The following is a 19,251-nucleotide window of genomic DNA, read 5'->3' as shown; positions in this document are numbered from 1 at the left end:
GAGAACAAATTTTACATCTTTTAGAATTTATTTATTATATTTTTGGATATGTAGAAATTTCTTAGATTCAGAATATTCTGAATCATAAAAAATACTGGGGTTTTCTACCTATTTAAAAAAATTGTAAAATTTGATCTCAAAAAATATTTTAATATGAGATCATGTTGAACTGTTTGGAACTTTACCTCTTTCTGAAAAATATAAAATTTAATATCCAAACATATTTTAATATGAAATCATGTTGAACTATTTAGACTTTGAAAGTGAATATATAAGCATGACATAAAACACAACCCTTACTTCAGCTTGTGCTCCACAAAATGTGTGAAATGAAAAGAGAAGCGAATTCACCTCATCTACACTTCAAATCGGAGGTGAACGAAATCACCAAATTTCTATACAGTTTACTCTCACAATTTTATTTTGGTTCTAGAGCAGGTAAACATGTAACTCGAGAGCTAAAGGTTTGTACAAGTATCAAAAGATTTAAAATTGTCTGCACAAATCACAACTAATATTCACAATTGAATGAACTTACAAAACAAAATGGCCATTAACATAATGTAATATATAACAAAACGGCAACAACAATCAAAGAGACCTCGGGTTGGCAATTCTCTTATATAGAACAGGAAAAAAAATGATCCCGCCCTTCCACAACAACATAACATACATCAGAATGCAGCAATTATCATTTTTTATATGTAAATGCGCAATGCAAAGAAATTAATTCAACAATCTGTAGTGACATTTAAAAGAACACAAACAATGATCACAAAGTGTTAAAACTGATTATGTACAAGACAGTTTTCAGATGGAAGCATTTCGCATGCACCCCTGCAAAACCTGAAATATAATGAGTACCCCTGTAAAGCACATGAAACATGACAGATTCCCTTGCACTAGTAAGGAAGCATATGATATTTTACTAGTTTTATACTGGCATCTTTGATATTTTGGTCTACTTGTGGGTTATTGATCATATCTCACATATTGCAGTATCATACATGAAAAAGTTCGAGGTTTTACAGGTGTAGAAATGAAATTCAACCTTTTCCTATTGCCTGCTTCAAGCTTCCTGTTTTTAAATTCTGCAAAAACCATACTCACCTGCACTGACCCAAAAGTAGAAGAAAAAGTCTTACTTCCAGTTTCTTAAAATAGCTGATCAGGATAGTAAAAAATATATATAATTCTTCAATTATTTGTCTATTGTAAGGATCTTTTTATACCAAGCTAACCATGTGACCACAATTACATTTTTTATCTGTGACTTGTGCCAGTATAAGGTACTTTCACTCAGTCAGTCCAGTAATAGCCCTACACCAGTGAAAGATATTATTTTTACCTGAGATATGGACATTTTTTTTTTTTTTGAAGTAGCAATTAATCATCAGGAAGAGACAAATTTGTTTTTGTTTGTTTGATACTTGATACCAGATCACAGATAAAAAATTTATGGCACTTTTTGGGTCTTTTCTAATATTAATGTGATAATGACCACACAAACAGAAGGGATGAAACAAAGATTAAACATCTCAAGTCTAAACAAGTCAAAGGAAGTAAACAAGTTCATTGTATATTAGAAAGGTGTACAAGATCAATAAAGATATACTGAAATTAAAACGTTACTTGATTAACTCCGGTGGGGCCGACAGGCCAGCATCAGAGGTTGACTTAGTGTCAGCATGCAGTTTCTTGAACTGAACCAAAATCATGGTCATGTTGTCACATCCTTCTCCCATTGTATTTGGTGCCAGACACCTATCTAGTACTTTTTCACACACTGCTGATAAACTACTCTCCTACATTTCAAAATTGAAAAGACTGTAAAACAATGCACATCAGTAAATGTTATAAGGTGCCGTGATTCTTAGCCTGATTATATAGTATTTTGATTGGCACATCATATTTTAAACTGCCCCTCAACTAATGAATATATATCCCCTGAGATATCTCAAACTTTGAGTTGATTTGCAAAAAATCCAGACCATTCAAATCCTTTCTGCAGACTCTCAAAGCACAAAAATAAAATTGGCCCGGCTTTAGATTAACTGAAAATTTGAGATATCTCAGAGCCTCCTAAACTTATGCATCAAAAGAAGCTAACTACATCTGGAATCTGGAACTCCAGATAACATTAATTAGTTAGGAGCAAACACTTATAATCCTGTTGGGCGATTTTTAAAAATTTGCAACAGGGCAACAATTAGCAGACATCAGATAAAGCCCAACTCATAAGTACTAACTTACACACTTTAGATTGGTTATTCTTTTATCATTAATTTATAATTTAAGGTTGAATTTCATGAAAGAGAAACCTCAGGATCTGCACCTGTGCAGACCACCGTAAGGTACCAGAACCAATCATGACAGTTTTGCATTTAGTCCCACACTGGCCTAATTAAGCTTCAATGTTATGAATGCAGTTAATTATGGTTTCCATTATGCAAATGAGGCTAGAATTAAGATTATGCTCCAATTAGGACTTCATTGCCATTTCACTTATTAAGCTGCTGATTTATCATTTACCCAAAAAATGCCACTGAAATGCTACTTGAAGCAGACATGTAACTCTCAATATCAAGTTCAAATTACATTGAAATTCACTAACATGACAAAAAATAGTAATGATTTCTTATTAAGAGAAGGGGGAAAATTACTAACTTTGTTAATATGCTCATGTACAAAATCTACAACTTGTTGGCTTGTCATGCAATCCCTGTGTATCATCAGAATAGTAATTTCAACGCCAAATTGAACACCATATATCAGCTTTATGTGATATGAAAAAATGCTAAGGTAGCCACACAGTAGTCCCTCTTTATTGTTGGAGAGGGGGAAGGGGAAATTTTTTTTTTTTTTTTGTATTCTTTTATGAGTTTGTGTCTTGCTGTCTTGGTCACGGGGGAGGAATATTATTACTTAGGCAAATTCTTTTAAGGTGCAGTGATTATTCTAAAACCTGTCATAATTAAGTAGAGAACACTTGATAAATGAAATGACCCATACCAAATACCATCACATGCTAAAACAATGAAATCGTCGTCATCACAAAGTTCTACCTGTTGAAATCCCCAAACATATATCAGCTTTCGGAAACAAAGTTTATATAAGCTCTAGCATAATAAAGAATCTGATATGCTTAATCTGTTGCACCTACAATGTTGACATCAGGATTGGCAGTTACAATTTGTTTCTCAGGAGGTAACGACTTGTTTTGCTTTAATTCCATGTCTCCTATGAAACACAGAAACATGTTATTCTTTGATACTGTACCAAGTAAGTACTTTCAAGTATGCATAAAATGGATGCTTCACCAATCATGGCAAATATACTCTACTAATAACTAACATAAATAGCAAAAATGCTCAAGCAAATCAGTACTGCAAAAAAAAAAAAGAATCATTTCAAAATATATAAATATAAAAGTATAAAACCTATAGCTCTAGAAAGGTTGAGACTTCCATTAACCCTGCCTGAATGTATGAAACCTCCAGCTTTTAGTATTCTTTCTCTCTCTGCCTCCAGCTCTGGCTTATGGTCTCTCGATAGATTATATGCCTATCATTATGCATAACAGAAATAAGGAACAATATATTGAACATGATGTCTGAGATTAATCCAGAAGTTGAACCATGTTTATTGTAAGACAGATGATTTCAATGTAAAAAATTGGCGGTACTTGATCATCCATATCACATTTAGAAAGAAAAGGATTAGTATAAGAACATCTCCAATGGCTATAGAAGGATACAAGTGGGGAAAAGGGAATAACTCCTATTTTTGTAAGAGTGGTGATAAAAGTTATCCATTTATCCTCACTTTTTATACTCCAACAGAGCATAAGCATGAGAATGCTGGTGTTCAAAATATTTTTCCTTCTGGTATAGCCATACATATAAAGCTTTATCAGTCACTAAAGGGTTAGAAGAGCTTAAATAAAATAAATTAGGGTGATTTACTCTTTCTTATTTCTTATCCTTGGTTTTATGGTGAGATGTTATCAATAATTCATATTAGTCCAAAAACTGTGTTAGTTGACATATGCAAAATTTAGTCTTTGATTTATGGAAAGAAAAAAATAGCAGCTAGTCATCTATGCACTGAGAACCTCCAGAATAAAACAAAAGAGAAAACATCACATCCATATAAAGGTCCAGTAACCATTTATTTAGATACTTGTCATGCCTATAGCGATTTTAAACTGCTTTTATATCAGAATACCATCCATCACAAATATTAACTATTCAAATCAAAACTTATTTAGCCATTTTAGGGAGCTTATTTAGCACTATTTGATTATCTTTCAAGGATTAAACTCTGCGACTTACTTTGGATAAGAAGAATATATATTCTTTCAAAATTCATTTTCAAGCCCATCCGAAAAAGATTTTAATTCATTCTAGTGTTATAAAAAACTGGTCCTCCAATAACAGCCATTGTACGTCCAGGACCAAAATAGTAGATTAAATTTGATATATAGAGAAGTCAGGTTACAGAGTTTTTACCGAGTCTGCTTTGTTTGCCTATTATATGTTCATTCTCATGGACTAGGTTTATGCGACACATAGAATTAAGATGCCAAATCTGTAACCTGACTTCTCTATATGTCAACTGCCCCCTTAACATCCAGTTAGGGGCTTGACTAAAAAAGTTGCAATAACTGCCCCCTTAACATGTAGAGACTACAAAGAAACACTAGTTTGATAAATGATGTACCTGACCCTTCCGAGAGATGACGCAACGGGAATCTCCGGCATTTGCAACAACAAGTTGCTTATTTCTTATAATTGCTACACAAGCTGTGCATCCAGACGTGGGCCCCGTGAAATCGGAGTGAGGTCCCTGGAAAACAAGTCTTTTGCTGTAAGTCTCATATTAACAAAAGTATCTTAGAATCTCAAGACAAAATAACCAAGTCAGTCAATATCTTTTCAGATGAATATTCATGATTGCACCAAAAACACACGGCACAAAAACTTCAAAGCTAAACTCATCTAAAGAGAAAAAAAATAACAGGTCAATAAAAGTATGTAACATGCAAAAAGGCATATGCTTTTTTCAGAAAATGTTAACACATATAAAAAGATTCATATTAGAAAAAAGTAGGGGTGCAAACGGATCAGATATTATCTGCCCGAAAATAAATACGGTTATCAGATATCTGAATATCCGTGCAGATTCAAATATGGTTTCAAATTTTAATTATCCGTATCCAAATAATAGATATATACCATATGGTTAATATATATTATGAAAAAAATTATGTTATTCACCCATAAAATTAGGTAAATATTATGAACTTTGGTATTTTTTAATAATATTTATATATTTTTTTAATAAATAATAGTAGTGAAAAACCGATATCCAATCCATATCCGAAAAATAAAAGCGGATACGGATATGGTTTTACCACTATCCGACTCGTTTGCACCCCTAGAAAAAAGGGTATATAAATGATATGTGGAGTAGTATTTTCTTTGTTTTGTTTCTTGGAAGGAAATTACCACACCTCTTCAGAAGTCCAATTATCAACTACATTAGCCGAGTTGGAGCCTCTAGGAGACCAAATCAAGCCTTCAACCATCCCCGCAAATTTATTTATGTTGTCACCTAAGGCGGCAAGCTCTCTCCAGCCTCTCTGCCCTTGCATCATTTCATCCATTCTAAAAAATGAACAGTTACCATTCATGCCATTTTTTATAAAGAGATGCGATAAAGGTCTTCATGCATGTATGCATGTACACCATTTTCTGAGCCTTATAAACTTCAGAAGTTTATGTAAGCAAGATTTCTTAAAAATAAATTTTACATCAGGAAATATTAGCTAATACAATTTTAATATTAAAATTACACTCCATAAGAGCTTCGTACAAGTCAATATCTACCCCTAAAATCCAAGAACTGCCTTTTCTCAAAAAAAAAAAAATTGGAATAGCTTCTTCCAATCCAAAAGATTATCTTTTTTTTTTTAAAATACAGCACTGATGAAGCATGGAAACCTTTCTGGATACTATAATGGGGACAAACATAAAGACATGGATAATTCCTTTTCTGTTTTTACTTCATGGTATTTCATTACGAAAAAACACTCGAAAGGTTTTTCTTTATTTGTAGTACCTGAAGAAGGATTTGTGCACGGCAGTACCTAAGTCTCCTGCTGCGTATGCTTCACTCTTAAGTACTTCAGTATGGAGGTACTTTGCACAAAATTTTGCAACAACTCTCCCTGATATGGCCACATAACAGCAAAAGATATTCACATGCATGTCCATAAGAAATAAAAAGTTAAAAGCAACTAGAGCTGGTCAAACATTAAAAGAACGCACATGTTGTTGAGCATAATAAAATTTTAAAACAAATTGAAAAGTATATTAGACAAACATAAAAACTACCTCCATGGCCATCAAAAACTCCAAAGAATGATGTGCATTCATCAAGATCAGGCAATGCCGTATGCTGTTCAGAATAACAGACATAAAACAAGAGCACTTAATGCTATACTTTTATTATGGGGATAATAACACGTGTTCACAAATCTCATGATAACGTAAAGTAGTTCCAAAGAGAAAGAAACAAAAATATCATTTACACCTTGAAATTAGAAATTATCTCCAATGACCTATAAAGCTATTCCTCAAAATTTGCCTATTTGTTAAGCCAAAGTACCTAAAACCAACTCGATTTCTCTCATTCTAGATGAAATACCACAAAAGAGGATGTCTTGGGTATGTTTGAAGAATACTCTCAGGTAAAGGGGGGGCAGAGTTTATTGTTTATAAGGACAATTACAGTAATTCCGATAATTTCTGCATGGCTGCCACTGCTGCTGCTTTATTTTTAAAATAAGAAAAACTAACAGCATCTTCCATAGTGGTACGCCATCCTTGCATAGAAGAAAGGCCATATTTCAGTCGACCATTCTCTCCATTTTCTGAAAACTTTTCGGTTTTTGGTGTGCTAAGATATACTCCCATCTTCTCTTTAACTGATCAACCTAACACCATTGAAAACACCTTAGAAAAGAAGTAAATAATATAATAGCAGGAGACCAGAAATAAGTGACAATTGACAACATACCAACGAGTGAGTATAGAGTCAGTGAAGATGGCTGACAACAAGATGCTCATTCCAAGCAATATCTTACAAAATATATACTGTCCAGAAACAACAGTAATAAAGGTTGAGATAACAATTAAAAGGGTGAAAACAATAGGTAAATACAGAAAGAAAAACTAGCAAATTTCTGCATCAGACGAATTTTGATAACAAAAAAGATCAAGACTAGCAACATTATAAAACCAATTGCAGAGAGTATGCAAATTATAGACCCATATTTAAGTTCTTCAATGGACTCGTTTAACAACAATCAAGCCGCAAACTGCCGACTTAGTAACAACAACTCAGCACAACTCTGGTTTTCGTTTTGTTTTGTTTTCAATTTTATTATTGGGATAATGTATTATGTACCAACTACCAACCATACATAAAAATTGACATTTCTCAACCACCTCCCATAAATTATGTAATCATCTCCAATACACAAATATTTTAAGCATAATGACAAAAGAGCCTACCAAAGGACTAATAAAGGGTCAAGCTTCAGTTCATGCAGCAAAGACAAGCAGGGTAGTCAATTGAAAAGTTTGATATTTGGAAATGTTTGTGGAACCTCTCAGGGGTATATTACAAAATACAGGCCACCAGTGTAATTATATTATTTGAGAACTAAAACCTAATTCAAGGCTACACAATTATGAAGTGCCAAACTTCACTTTATGCAGTGAAGACAAAGCACTTTGTCAGTTCAAAATCTTCAAATTTGGGTATTCTTTGTGGAAACTCTCAGGACTGACCACAAAATACAGGGCTCATGATGTATATTAAGAGTGCCACAACAGTTAAAAGAGTATAATCTTCTCATCACAAAAAAAAAGCATCAATAACAAAAATATAAATAAAACAAACACTTTGAACAAGGATTGCATCAATACCTAGCATTAACTAGAAAACCATTTGAAATTAGAACCATCAAGCGCAAGGCGCTTACAATAAAAGACCCTAGATGAAGCAATGTAAAGTACAAATTCGATTAAATATGTCTACGAGGAAATCATTGAAGTTATACAAGTACAGCTTCAGTCAAAATGATCTTAAGAGAGAGAATCAATGAAGACTACACGTGCTAATGGAAGGATGGCAAGCAAAACACGCGGTAGAGCAATCAATACAGACACACCTTCAATTCTAATTATCTAGATTTAACCAAACTTACGCGCATTTATCAATAAAGGAACAATTAGCCACGAGGAGAAAATCGCATATTTCAGGCTCGATTTTCAATCACTACTTGAAACTGATATAGTACCTGATACAGTAACCAATGACAAATTAAATTCAGTACCTTATACAATAACAGTTCAAAACCAGAAAATGAATCCGAGCGAGATCAATCGTCTTCAGACAAAGACAGAGAATGAGGCGAGATCCAGCGAGCTTAAGAGGGAGAGGCGGAGAGAAGTTCAGCACCGAGTGATTGATTAATTATATTATGGGTTATCCGTATCCTGCACTTCGCAACAATTTGAGCCAAGATTCTGACAAATGGGTCCTCAACACCTATATTCACCTTTAAAACGAACAGTTTAGCCCTTTTGTCAGACTATGAGACACACATTTTCCGGATCCGTACGATACAGGGAATCCCCTAGAAAATGTTGGCCTTTTACGATTCGAAAAGATCAGGATTCCACGAGTGCGTATCCTCTGAGATATCTCATATTTTGCGTGACCGACGTGTTCGGTGCCTATTCGGGGATAGAGAAGGGGCCCAGTATTATTTGAGCTTTGAGATTCGTGAGTAACGTCTTTGAACGGTTGTGATTTTCCAAAATGTCACTCATAAGTCATAATATGAGATATCTGAGAGAATGCGAATTCGGATTCCACAATGAGATCCTCTACCACTCTATGGATTGTGTACAGAGCTGATTGGATTAATAAATCGCTAACAGTCGTTAGGATTCGTTCTTAGAGGATCTAACGGTGCGCAGCGCTGCAGCCTGCAGAGGATTAACAGGCGAAGTTTATTCTTCCTGTACCTCTAAAATTAACAGGTAAAATCCATCAACTTTTTTCTCGTATGTGCTGGAAACAAGATGGTTTAAACGAGAACTCAGAAAACTATCGAGGATTAATTAACCCAAGTTGAATTAATCTGTTTTATCCACGCTTTGCCCAGTAAATAATTATGAAATCTGAAATTATTTAATTAGCTATAATTAAGAGATTATATATTACCATGTGAAAACGTCTAATTGTCCACAGTTTTTGTCCACTATTTGTCCACAACTTTGACTTGCACGAATACTGTAAAACTACTTCTACATGTTGTATAATAATACAATATATCACATAAAATATCAACCATCTAGTATTCAAAGTAATCCCAAGATTGTTAGAAACAAATTGCAACTTGTACAACAGGACAAAAAAAATGTACTTTGAAGTGTACTTTCAGAAATTACTGTTATAGGAAGTTATTGGTTGTTAGTGTTAGTTATTGGCAGTTATTTAAGGCAAAATTAAATTTTTCAAATAATTTTTTTTCTTTATTTAATGAACACACAAATAAATCATCAAAATAATGAATACTGTAAAATTGACCACTTTAACTATAAAAATAAAATGTACAAACTATAAAATTGCAGTCGTGCAAAATTCACAGATGAAAACGATAAAATAAAATGTTAAAAAATATCAATTTTCAATACTGTAAAAATATCAAGTTAAACTGTGAAAACAAAACGTAAAAACTATAAATTTTCAACAATGTAAAATTAGCAGATGAAAATGATTAAATAAAATTTAAAAAATATCAATTTTCAATACTGTAAAATTGTCAACTTAAATTGTGAAAATAAAAAGTAAAAACTATAAAATTTCAATAATATAAAATAAGCAAATGAAAACGATAAAACAAAATGTAAGCAATACAAAATTTCAATATTATAAAACTGTCAACTTAAACTATAAAAACAAATATACAAACTATAAAATTTCAATATTGTAAAAATGTAAAACAAATTTATGTATAATGTTAACTATAAAAATAACAATTGCAAACTGTAATACATCATTGTTCAACAAAGATGAATACTGTAAAATCACAAGATGCATATTGTAAAATCACAAGGTGAATACTGTAAAATTAATATTCTAGATCGCCTCGCTCTCATCTCTCCTCCATATCGCCTCTCTCAGATCGTCTCCTCATATGTCCTCCATATCGTCACTCTCTCATCTCTCTCCTCCATATTGTAAAAACCATTTGAACAATCTGCAAAATCAATCAAACAAAATAACTGATGTATCATATAAAATTAACTGATGTATCCTATATACCTTGAAAATCAATCGAGCAAAATAACTGATGTATCCTATAAAATTAACTAATGTATACTATATAGGTGATAAAAACAATCCTGTAAAATAACTTATCTAATCAATGAAATTAACAGATGTATCTTATGTATGTGCAAAATAAATCATGTAAAATAACTGATATAACTAATATAGTTAACTGATGTTTCCTATAAAATAATAGATGTATCTTATAACATTGATAGATGTATCCTACACAATTAACTTATTTATCCTATGTAACTGCAAAAATTCTATAAACTTTCTAATAAAACCAATAAAATTAGTAAGTACATCATGTAAAGTTAAAAATCATACGGACCTCTCTGCAGCACCATAAACTACAATCAAGGGAATGAAAGTAAATTTTCACTTGAGAGCTAAATTTAAGCTTAATTATCAAGGGAATGATCAGGCAATGTCAAATTATATACAAAAATTTACATCTTTACCACCATAAACTACAATCCTGTAGGACCATAGTATTCGATGTACATTAATTGATAACTCGAATTGTTTGCACATCAGAAAAATAGAATGAACTAATACAGTAAAGGTCAATTAAAAGCTAATACTAAACCAGAGAATGAACACCTTGATCAAAACCTCAAAACCATGAGACAAGCTCAAATGTTGCAAATTGTACCTCTTCTCTTAATTTACTATTAGGCCACAGAAATCGAGAGAAGTTCATAAGATTAAGAATAGATGCAGCGCCCATTATGTAGGGGTTTCTAGATACCACTTTTGGGGTTTCGCGGTAACCAAAACCCCTTTTAGGCTTAAGGTGCGGAATGACCGTAGAACAAAAATTTCTACGGCCAACTTAATCTCAGGATTAAACGGGGTATGTCAGGAAACTTTCCAAGGCGGTCCACCTTCAGTATTCCTTTGGCATCAAAACCCAATTTAATCCTTTTACAGATCTACTCCATGATTGATTTCTAAAACTTTAATCTACTTACCAATTAAATAGATTAATATAACATATTTATACCTTGTTTCCAAATCACAGTTGGAATGCAGACCGAGCGAGTAGAGCCTCACCAGGGAAGGAATCGACTCGGAGTATCACACGTGTGATACCTCTATCGGTTATCCACCAGGACTAACCAGAGAGCGGTTTGTTTCTTCTGCCAGAAATACCGTAAACCGCGAAATTCTGCAAAAACACTATTCACAGGGAAAAGACGAAAACCCGTAAACACGAATTTTCGGTTGCTCAGTTTCATCAATATGCAAAACTGACATACCGCTAAATTCGATAAAACACTATTCATCGATCCCGTAAATATACTCCACAACAACCCGCAAGATTATACGTCAAGTACGTATAACTTTCTTTTCTCAACCGAAACACTATTTGGGAGAGAAACCGAGAAAGAGAGAAAATACCGATTCGTTTCTGCACGAAAAGATACATGTGAATGTGCATATGTATATGTTTTTCTCTCTACCCCTCCACCCCTATTTATAGTGTTTAGATTCGGTTGCAAAAGACCAAAATGCCCTCCAAGTTCGGCCTATTTACAAGATATGCCATTGACACCTCATCCTTTTATATGTGAAATGACCAAAATACCCCTTCCACACCCTTCCACATTCTTCTCCATGCTTCTACACATGCAAGGTGGCATAGGTGTGAAATGACCATTTTGCCCTTGTGGATAGGATTGATGACATGTCATCTGGATAGGATCAATGACGTGTCATGCGGATAAGGTCGAATCTGAAAAGACCTGAATGCCCTCGGCCCGAACACAAATAATATTCGTATAATTATTCTGAACAATTATATATATATTTTTCTTTCGGTTATTTGTTTCGGTGTCGATGACGTGTCATCTGGATAGGATCGATGACATGTCATGCGGATAAGGACGAATCTGAAAAGATCCGAATGCCCTCGGCCCGAACACAAATAATATTCGTATAATTATTCTGAATAATTATATATATTTTTCTTGCGGTTGTTGTTTCGGTAATTTATACAATGTGTCCTGCACATTTATAAATTAACCGGTTAACTTTTATACAACGTGTCATACACGTTTATAAATTAACCAATGTTTTTGCTTGTTATTTTTACATAACATTTATAATTTAATTATAACATGTATAATTAATTATAACCATCTTATCATTGATCATAACCAATTTATAATCAATCAAAATAAGATTATCCGATTAACTCCTATATGGTGTGACCCAATAGGATCTGTGTTATGTTGGTAAATAGAGTTAAAACCGTTTTAACTTCTATAATCATGGGTGGCGTATGGCAACACATCATGACCATCCAATTACACAGATGATGCTGTACTGTACAATATCACGATCCAGTAAACAATTTACTTGTGTCTGTTCTTCTGTCTCATAGCTATCAGATCAGTTTCAAGGTAGATGTGTGTCATCCTTGCTAACTGAATCTTTTCTTGATCTTGAGCAGATTATCAAATATAATTACTCTTGTAATTATACCGCTAGCAGATAATCTTACTCTATCAAGGGGCCCAGTGATGCTATAGCTCGTATAGAGATACGAGGGACAAATAGTATTCTTGGTAAACTATCACTTCCTCAGCTAAGCTATACATATGGAAAAGCTACCGTTATGACTGCTTTTTACGGACAGCGGTGGATAACAATCACACATACATATTTCTCAGTGGGAACGATAAATACCTCATACTGTAGAACGTGACACTGAATGAAAACATAAATGACACGAACACAATTCTATTTAATGTTTCATTCGGGGTCTGTCAAATACCATGTTTCTAGAACATGTATCTATGTGATTAAAATGACATCTCGTGTCAGGTGGTTTGTAAAACTTAACCATCTTTTAATCCACATACTAACCTTATAGCGGTAATTAGTGTTCCTGCTAATTACCTTGGTCAGTGACCTTTTAAGAGTATATATCATCTATATTATGGAGTTTCACAATTTCAGTCATGAACTCGAAATGATCCATAAATTCAATAATACTCAAGGCAACAAAATGATATATAAATAAACATTCAATTCATGAACAAAGCTTTATGATAATTTATCGTATTATTGACTTCTAGATTATTACAAACTAACACATTACACTCTTTGAGGACAATGAATTGATATGTCTGCAATATACACAAATTACATATGTCATTTAGTAGTATGGTAATGGTGATATATTTTCAAATATACCATGTTCATTCTTCTTAGACTTTTGTTCAACACAGCATTGGACATCTCCAGTTTCTGTCTCATTCAAGCGAGAAATCTTCCGCCCAATGCTCTCTCTCTTCTCTCATGCTTATTCCATACTGCACTAAAAAACTACTTAAATAAAAGCAAGGTACTGTTTTGCAAAGGAAATTACATGCAAAAAATAGATGTCACACTAATATATGATTTGATGGTACCTCATTAGTTCATTTTTGTTCTTTGCTCCATGAATTTTATTCCTATATGAGACCGAAATTTTTAAATATACCATGGTTAAAAAAAAGATAAACCCAAACACCCTTTTTTTGAAAAATTTCGAATTTTGACACGGCCGCATCCCGAGGGAGCGGCCACCCTGTTTTCAGTTCAAAGTCACATGAGAAAAAAGCAAAAAAGCAAAAAAAGCAAAAAAAAAAAAAATGGGCCGCTGCCCCTAGATGCGGCCCGCAGAAAAGTGGCCGCATCTAGGCGATGCGGTCATGTCAAAATTCGAAAATTTTCAAAACCGGGGTGTTTGGGTTTATCTTTTTTGGGATGATGGTATATTTAAAAATTTCGGTATATGAGATATTAACCATCAAAACATTAATTCTAAGTTCCTCAGAAGTAAAAAATCATTTATACACCAACAAATTTTTTACAACTGAAAAGAAGAAAAATAAATAAATAACCTAATGGCCAACGGGCTTGCTATTATGCAAGATAAGAGAAAAAGGGTAGAAGAAGTCTCTCTTCTCCTTCAATGTTCTCAAGCTGCCCGAGCCATGTGAACTTGCACAATTAGGTGGACTATCCAGATTTAGTGTTGCAATAAGTAAAGTTCAGTCAAAGAACTATGGAAATAAACATTGCATTACTCCAAGTATGAATCTATAATATTCAACACCAATTTAATGCAAGAACCGATGAGATAGATTAAAGAGAAAGGACAGCCTTATCCTGGTGATTGGTCATTTCTAGGGGGTCGAGGTAGTCCCATCGATCATCTTCAATCTCATAAACAAATTGTGTAATACTAATTCAACTTAATTGCGAGATTATACTTCATAAACATGCTCTTTGATCCCAAGAGAGATGGAATCCATCGACCTGACAACCCACCATTCAAATCCTACACAACAAAAAATGATACCATCACAAATCAAACCATGCACATAACTTGTTTGACGAAATGCCAAAGCAAAAAACCGCACACTAACCTGATAAGTAATGGAGTTGTATTGGATTTGACCTCATACTCTAACAAGAAGACAATACAAATCATTAAGTTACCATCGGGGATGTGTAATCTACAGAGCTAGTGAAAATCAAGAGAAGGTACCAATGTCGTGGAGGCAGTAGTAGGTGGAGTCAGGGAGGCAGATAAAATGAACAGAAATGGATCTACTCGCTGCCATAGATGCTATCCTCTCCATTTCTTCTCCTTTACCTTCGCCATCTAAACTCATCTCTTTCGCTCTTGCTTGCTCCAGTAGTAGACCTTTGCTGTATCCAGTTCACACCAATGAGGTGTCAAATCGTTCTTCTCTGAGCAAGTTAATGTCGTTGTCAAGGGCCCCTTCGTCCCTCTCTTCCTCTTGCTCCATTATCGAGCGAGTTAGCATCGATTCTTCATTGATTCTCCATATTCGATCTTGCAATGGTATTTTAGAGGTAGAAGTAAAGGTGGATGTGATTATTTGATGATCGGAAGAGAGATTTTGAAGAGAGTTTCGGTCAAGATCATATCTGAATGCAAAAGAAACGGGGCAAAAGCTAAAAATCAATGAATAAGAATCAGAATTATGGTGAGAGAATGGAACGGGGAGAGATCGAAAATTTGTAAAAAGGAAATCATGATGTTGAAGAAGGAAGGTTTATTTAAGGAAATCGTGCTGGTGGGGACCAGCTACCGTGAAAACTTGTTAGAAAATGGATCAGGTCGTTGGAGTTTGACAGTTAAAGTCAGTTGAACCGGAATCGAATAAGGCTATGAACAGATGGTGAACAAAATATAATGGACATCAACCTTTTCTCTTACCATATTACAAATTAAACCGGATCCTTTTCAAGATAACTTCGCTCTAGAAACATATTATCAGAAATTTTAATATTGAATTCTACGATGGCGACACAAAATAACATAGCTATCATCTCTACCAATAATTTCTTCATGTAACTGTTACATTGTACGTTGAGCACAATAAATAGTGGCTGATATCTTATCTTATGGCTGGTTTTCTAACTAAACCATTTCTTTTTGAGGAAATATATATATAATAGCTATATATCTCTACCAACCATTTCTTCATAAATTTGCTAATGATGCATGATGTGGTAAGTTCCAACAGCCATGCATAATTAAAAATACAAATTGGTCCATTGAATTACGTGATGAAAATCAGCGGCGGGAGGCAGATTTCTTATTTTAGTTAAGAAGTATCGATTGGATAGGAACGACCCCACACGCTCTCGCCTTCTTCGTCACAGAAGAAAACTTCAATACAATTCAACTCTGCAAATTAGCTGGCGTTTGACTTGCTGCTTACCGACTTGCTGTCGGTTTCTTCTTTTGAAAATTTAATGTAGAACCACTGGTTATTTAAGCCTGGAATCACATTAATTTTAACATGGGCTTTTCTGGGCCAGCTGTTAGCTTCTAAAGTATGGAAATATGAAGCCCACACAAAATTCGGACCTATACATCTTGGGTTCGAACTTCCAACAATTTGGAAAGATCGAGCACAGATGTCAGTTATGTTATGTTTTAATTGAATTAGGTATCCATTTTATGGACCTACACAGAACTTAAAAGTAGTGTGTGCAATAGATCTACACAAATATTAAAGCAGACGTACACAAATATTAAAGCGACATACACTGTTCTTAAAGTAGATCGAACAAAAACAGAAGTCATCTAACTCAAATTTGAATCTGATAGACATCGTACGCACCTTGTTTACCCTTCTTTAAAGGCTAAAAGCCTAAAACTAAAAGACAATATATATTTGACTTAGAGTCTAATGAGTGTCGGACGCACTCAAATAAGGCTAAAAATAACAGACAACAAACATAAAAAAAAAAAAAAAAAAAAACAAATACGCATTTAACATTTGACATTAGACTACAAATACACATTTAAAAAAAAAAAAGAGAGACATTTTTAAATATTTAAAGAGAAATTTGTATATATCCCCATCAAAACTTCTCTTTTTAGATATATCCCCATCACAACTCTAAATTTAGTTATATCCCCATTAAAACTTAATTGTTTTATTTATATCCCCATTTTTTCATTTGACCTCTTAAAATTTAAAATAAATATTAATAAAATATTTAAAAGACTATTTTACCCTTCATCAAAATTACAGCACTAATTCCTTTTCTTTTTCTCTGCCTTTCTTTCCCTCCCACTAAAACTTCCTTTTGTTTTCTGTTTTCCTTGAGCATTTTCCAAATCTCAAAGACTTCTTTGTAGGCTCTCCAATAGAGGAGGCAAGATTTGCACATAAATTTGCCAATGTCTGACAATCTGTGTAAAAGATGCAGCTCTGGATTCCCATGGCTCTTGCTTGTGTCACAGCCGCTTTCAATGCTTGAGCTTCTACCTGCAGTGGGCAACAAGCCTGAGATGTCGATGATTCATATACCAGCAGTTCGTTCTTCCTCTTTATGACATAGCCTATCCCACCGTGCCACATGTCACTCCATGATCCATCCGAATATGCCACATGCTCTTCTTCAAGATCCAATTAGGGATCTGGATCCTGTCTTCTATTGATCAATTTGGTGTTTGCTAGCATAGTTTCTGATGAGATCTTGTTGAGGTAGAAATTAAAATCTCAAAAGATGGCTGCTTTGCTCCGTATGCCATGCCAATTCTGCACCTCCACAAAGACCATATCACATTGGCCATTAAGATTTAAATATCACATACTTAAATCTAATTTATAAGATTTTAATATCATCTAAAGAATAGTATGTTATCTAGCTTAACATTTAATCAAGTGGTAAAAAACATTCAACTTATCTATATTGGTACAGTTTATAGATAACATACTGGTACAATTGAATCATGTTAAGAAGATAAACATGAGGTCACCAAATAATATTTATCCGTTGTGGTTGGTTTATTAAAGCCATTTTTTGTTTCTTTTCCATTTTTTATTTTCATACTTTATAGTTCTTGATAGACATACTGATAAATCGAGGGTAAATTGGTTTTAATTAAGGAATAACTGAGGCACAGTTAAGCTATGCCAGTCATATCCATGTACTGTATCAATATGTCTATATCATAAAAACTAATTTCACACAACTAATTTCATATAAGTGAGATTTCCAATTAGCTTAATGACAATTTTTTTTTAATCCAGCCTATAATACTAATTGCAACGGTTAATACAACACCCATGATTGCAATTGATCAAAGAATGTAAGAATTGAACAAAGAACAAACAAAATCAATTTGATTAAATCTCAAAAAAATGATACAAATGGCACAAATGCCAAGTCTTAGGTGGAAATCATACAATCCCTTCATAATTCGCTAATTGACTCCACAATTACATTCCTTATTTACATATGATCCAAACACAACAAAAATCACTAAATTTGGTTTGATATATCTCTCTGACCGACCAGCTTCGCGTCTTCATCTTCTTCAATGTGATCTTTAACTGGGTCTTCTTTTTGCGAGCTTACTAGTTGCTACAATCTCTGACTGGTTGAAATCGATAGTAGTGCTATATCTCAAGTAACAATACTATATGAAAAGTCTCCACATGGGATTTAAGAATGGTGTAAAGGGAGAGGTTAGTTGGAAAAAAAGAAAACAAAAGGAAGTTTTAACGGGAAGAGCCTTATGACAGAGAAGGGCAAAACAGTCTTTTAGATATTTTATTAATATTTATCTTAAATTTTAAGAGGTCAAATGAAGAGATGGGGATATAAATAAAATAATTAAGTTTTGATGGGGATATAACTAAATTTAGAGTTGTGATGGGGATATATCTAAAAAGAGAAGTTTTGATGGGGATATATACAAATTTCTCATATTTAAATAACATTTCATGAGAAGGTTAAATTATATTAAAAAAAACATTTTTTTAATAAACATGATTAAAAAGATTTAAATATGTGATTATGTACCTTTTGACTTGATTTTAGATTTGCCTATACTTAAAAAATAAGAAAGAACTTCAATTGAACGTATTTACCTCTGAATATGCTTATTAAAAAGAGACACGCAGGTTTTATCAACAACAACAATAAAAATAAAAATAAAAAATAAAAAACAGAGAGACATGTAGGTAGGGTAGGGTTCGTAAGAGAAATAAATAAATAAAAAAGGATAAGAGAGAGAGAGAGTAGTATCAAAGATAAATACGGCATATATAATATTTAAATATTTTAATTGAATGAAATTATGGTCTGACTTAAGATCTACTCTCCAACCACTCAAATAGGGAAACAAGTCATCAGAATCATTTAATGTGACTAGCAATGGAGCTAGAAACTATCGATCAGCTAGCACCTTCCTCCTTTCCTCTTTTGCCTATAAATAAGGTACAAGTACAATGCTTCCTAAGCTAAGTGTGCAAGAGAAGAGAGAAAGTAATTAATATTTAA

At 33.5% G+C, this 19,251-nt stretch overlaps 1 protein-coding gene across 8 annotated transcripts; it reads right to left on the bottom strand.

Moving 5' to 3' along the window:
- Window positions 1–607: 607 nt before the first annotated feature.
- Window positions 608–8,534, bottom strand: LOC144557974 (putative protein phosphatase 2C 11). Of its 8 annotated transcripts, none has more exons than XR_013512825.1 (14): window positions 8,408–8,534; window positions 7,084–7,160; window positions 6,864–7,000; window positions 6,399–6,462; window positions 6,124–6,232; window positions 5,516–5,669; window positions 4,723–4,848; window positions 3,441–3,564; window positions 3,164–3,240; window positions 3,013–3,065; window positions 2,668–2,722; window positions 1,633–1,805; window positions 1,052–1,110; window positions 608–846 (listed from the first exon to the last, which is right to left on the bottom strand). XR_013512825.1 is itself a non-coding variant. In XM_078306654.1 (14 exons), the coding sequence occupies exons 4-14, from the start codon at window positions 6,978–6,980 to the stop codon at window positions 1,107–1,109; spliced, it is 1,056 nt and encodes a 351-aa protein (XP_078162780.1). In that variant the 5' UTR covers window positions 6,981–7,000; window positions 7,084–7,160; window positions 7,998–8,105; window positions 8,408–8,534; the 3' UTR covers window positions 608–1,106. The 8 variants fall into 8 exon arrangements, 5 of the variants coding, with proteins under 5 accessions (XP_078162780.1, XP_078162779.1, XP_078162783.1 ...); XM_078306654.1 differs by adding an exon at window positions 7,998–8,105 and having other exon boundaries at window positions 608–1,110; XR_013512826.1 differs by lacking the exon at window positions 7,084–7,160 and having other exon boundaries at window positions 8,408–8,521.
- Between the last annotated feature and the right edge of the window lie 10,717 nt (window positions 8,535–19,251).

This window comes from Carex rostrata, chromosome 8 (assembly GCF_964058835.1).
Source record: "Carex rostrata chromosome 8, lpCarRost1.2, whole genome shotgun sequence".
NCBI classification, from domain to species: Eukaryota; Viridiplantae; Streptophyta; class Magnoliopsida; order Poales; family Cyperaceae; genus Carex; species Carex rostrata.
The sequence above is the reverse complement of the archived record's forward strand: the minus strand, read 5'-3'. Positions and strand labels throughout refer to the sequence as shown.

Coding starts and splice junctions, on each gene's coding strand:
- LOC144557974 (XM_078306654.1), bottom strand. CDS start 6,980: ATGGGAGTATATCTTAGCACACCAAAAACCGAAAAGTTTTCAGAAAAT. Junction 6,233..6,398: donor AGTTTTTGATGGCCATGGAG/GTAGTTTTTATG, acceptor TGGCCATATCAG/GGAGAGTTGTTGCAAAATTT. Junction 3,565..4,722: donor TCATCTCTCGGAAGGGTCAG/GTACATCATTTA, acceptor GCATAATGATAG/GCATATAATCTATCGAGAGA.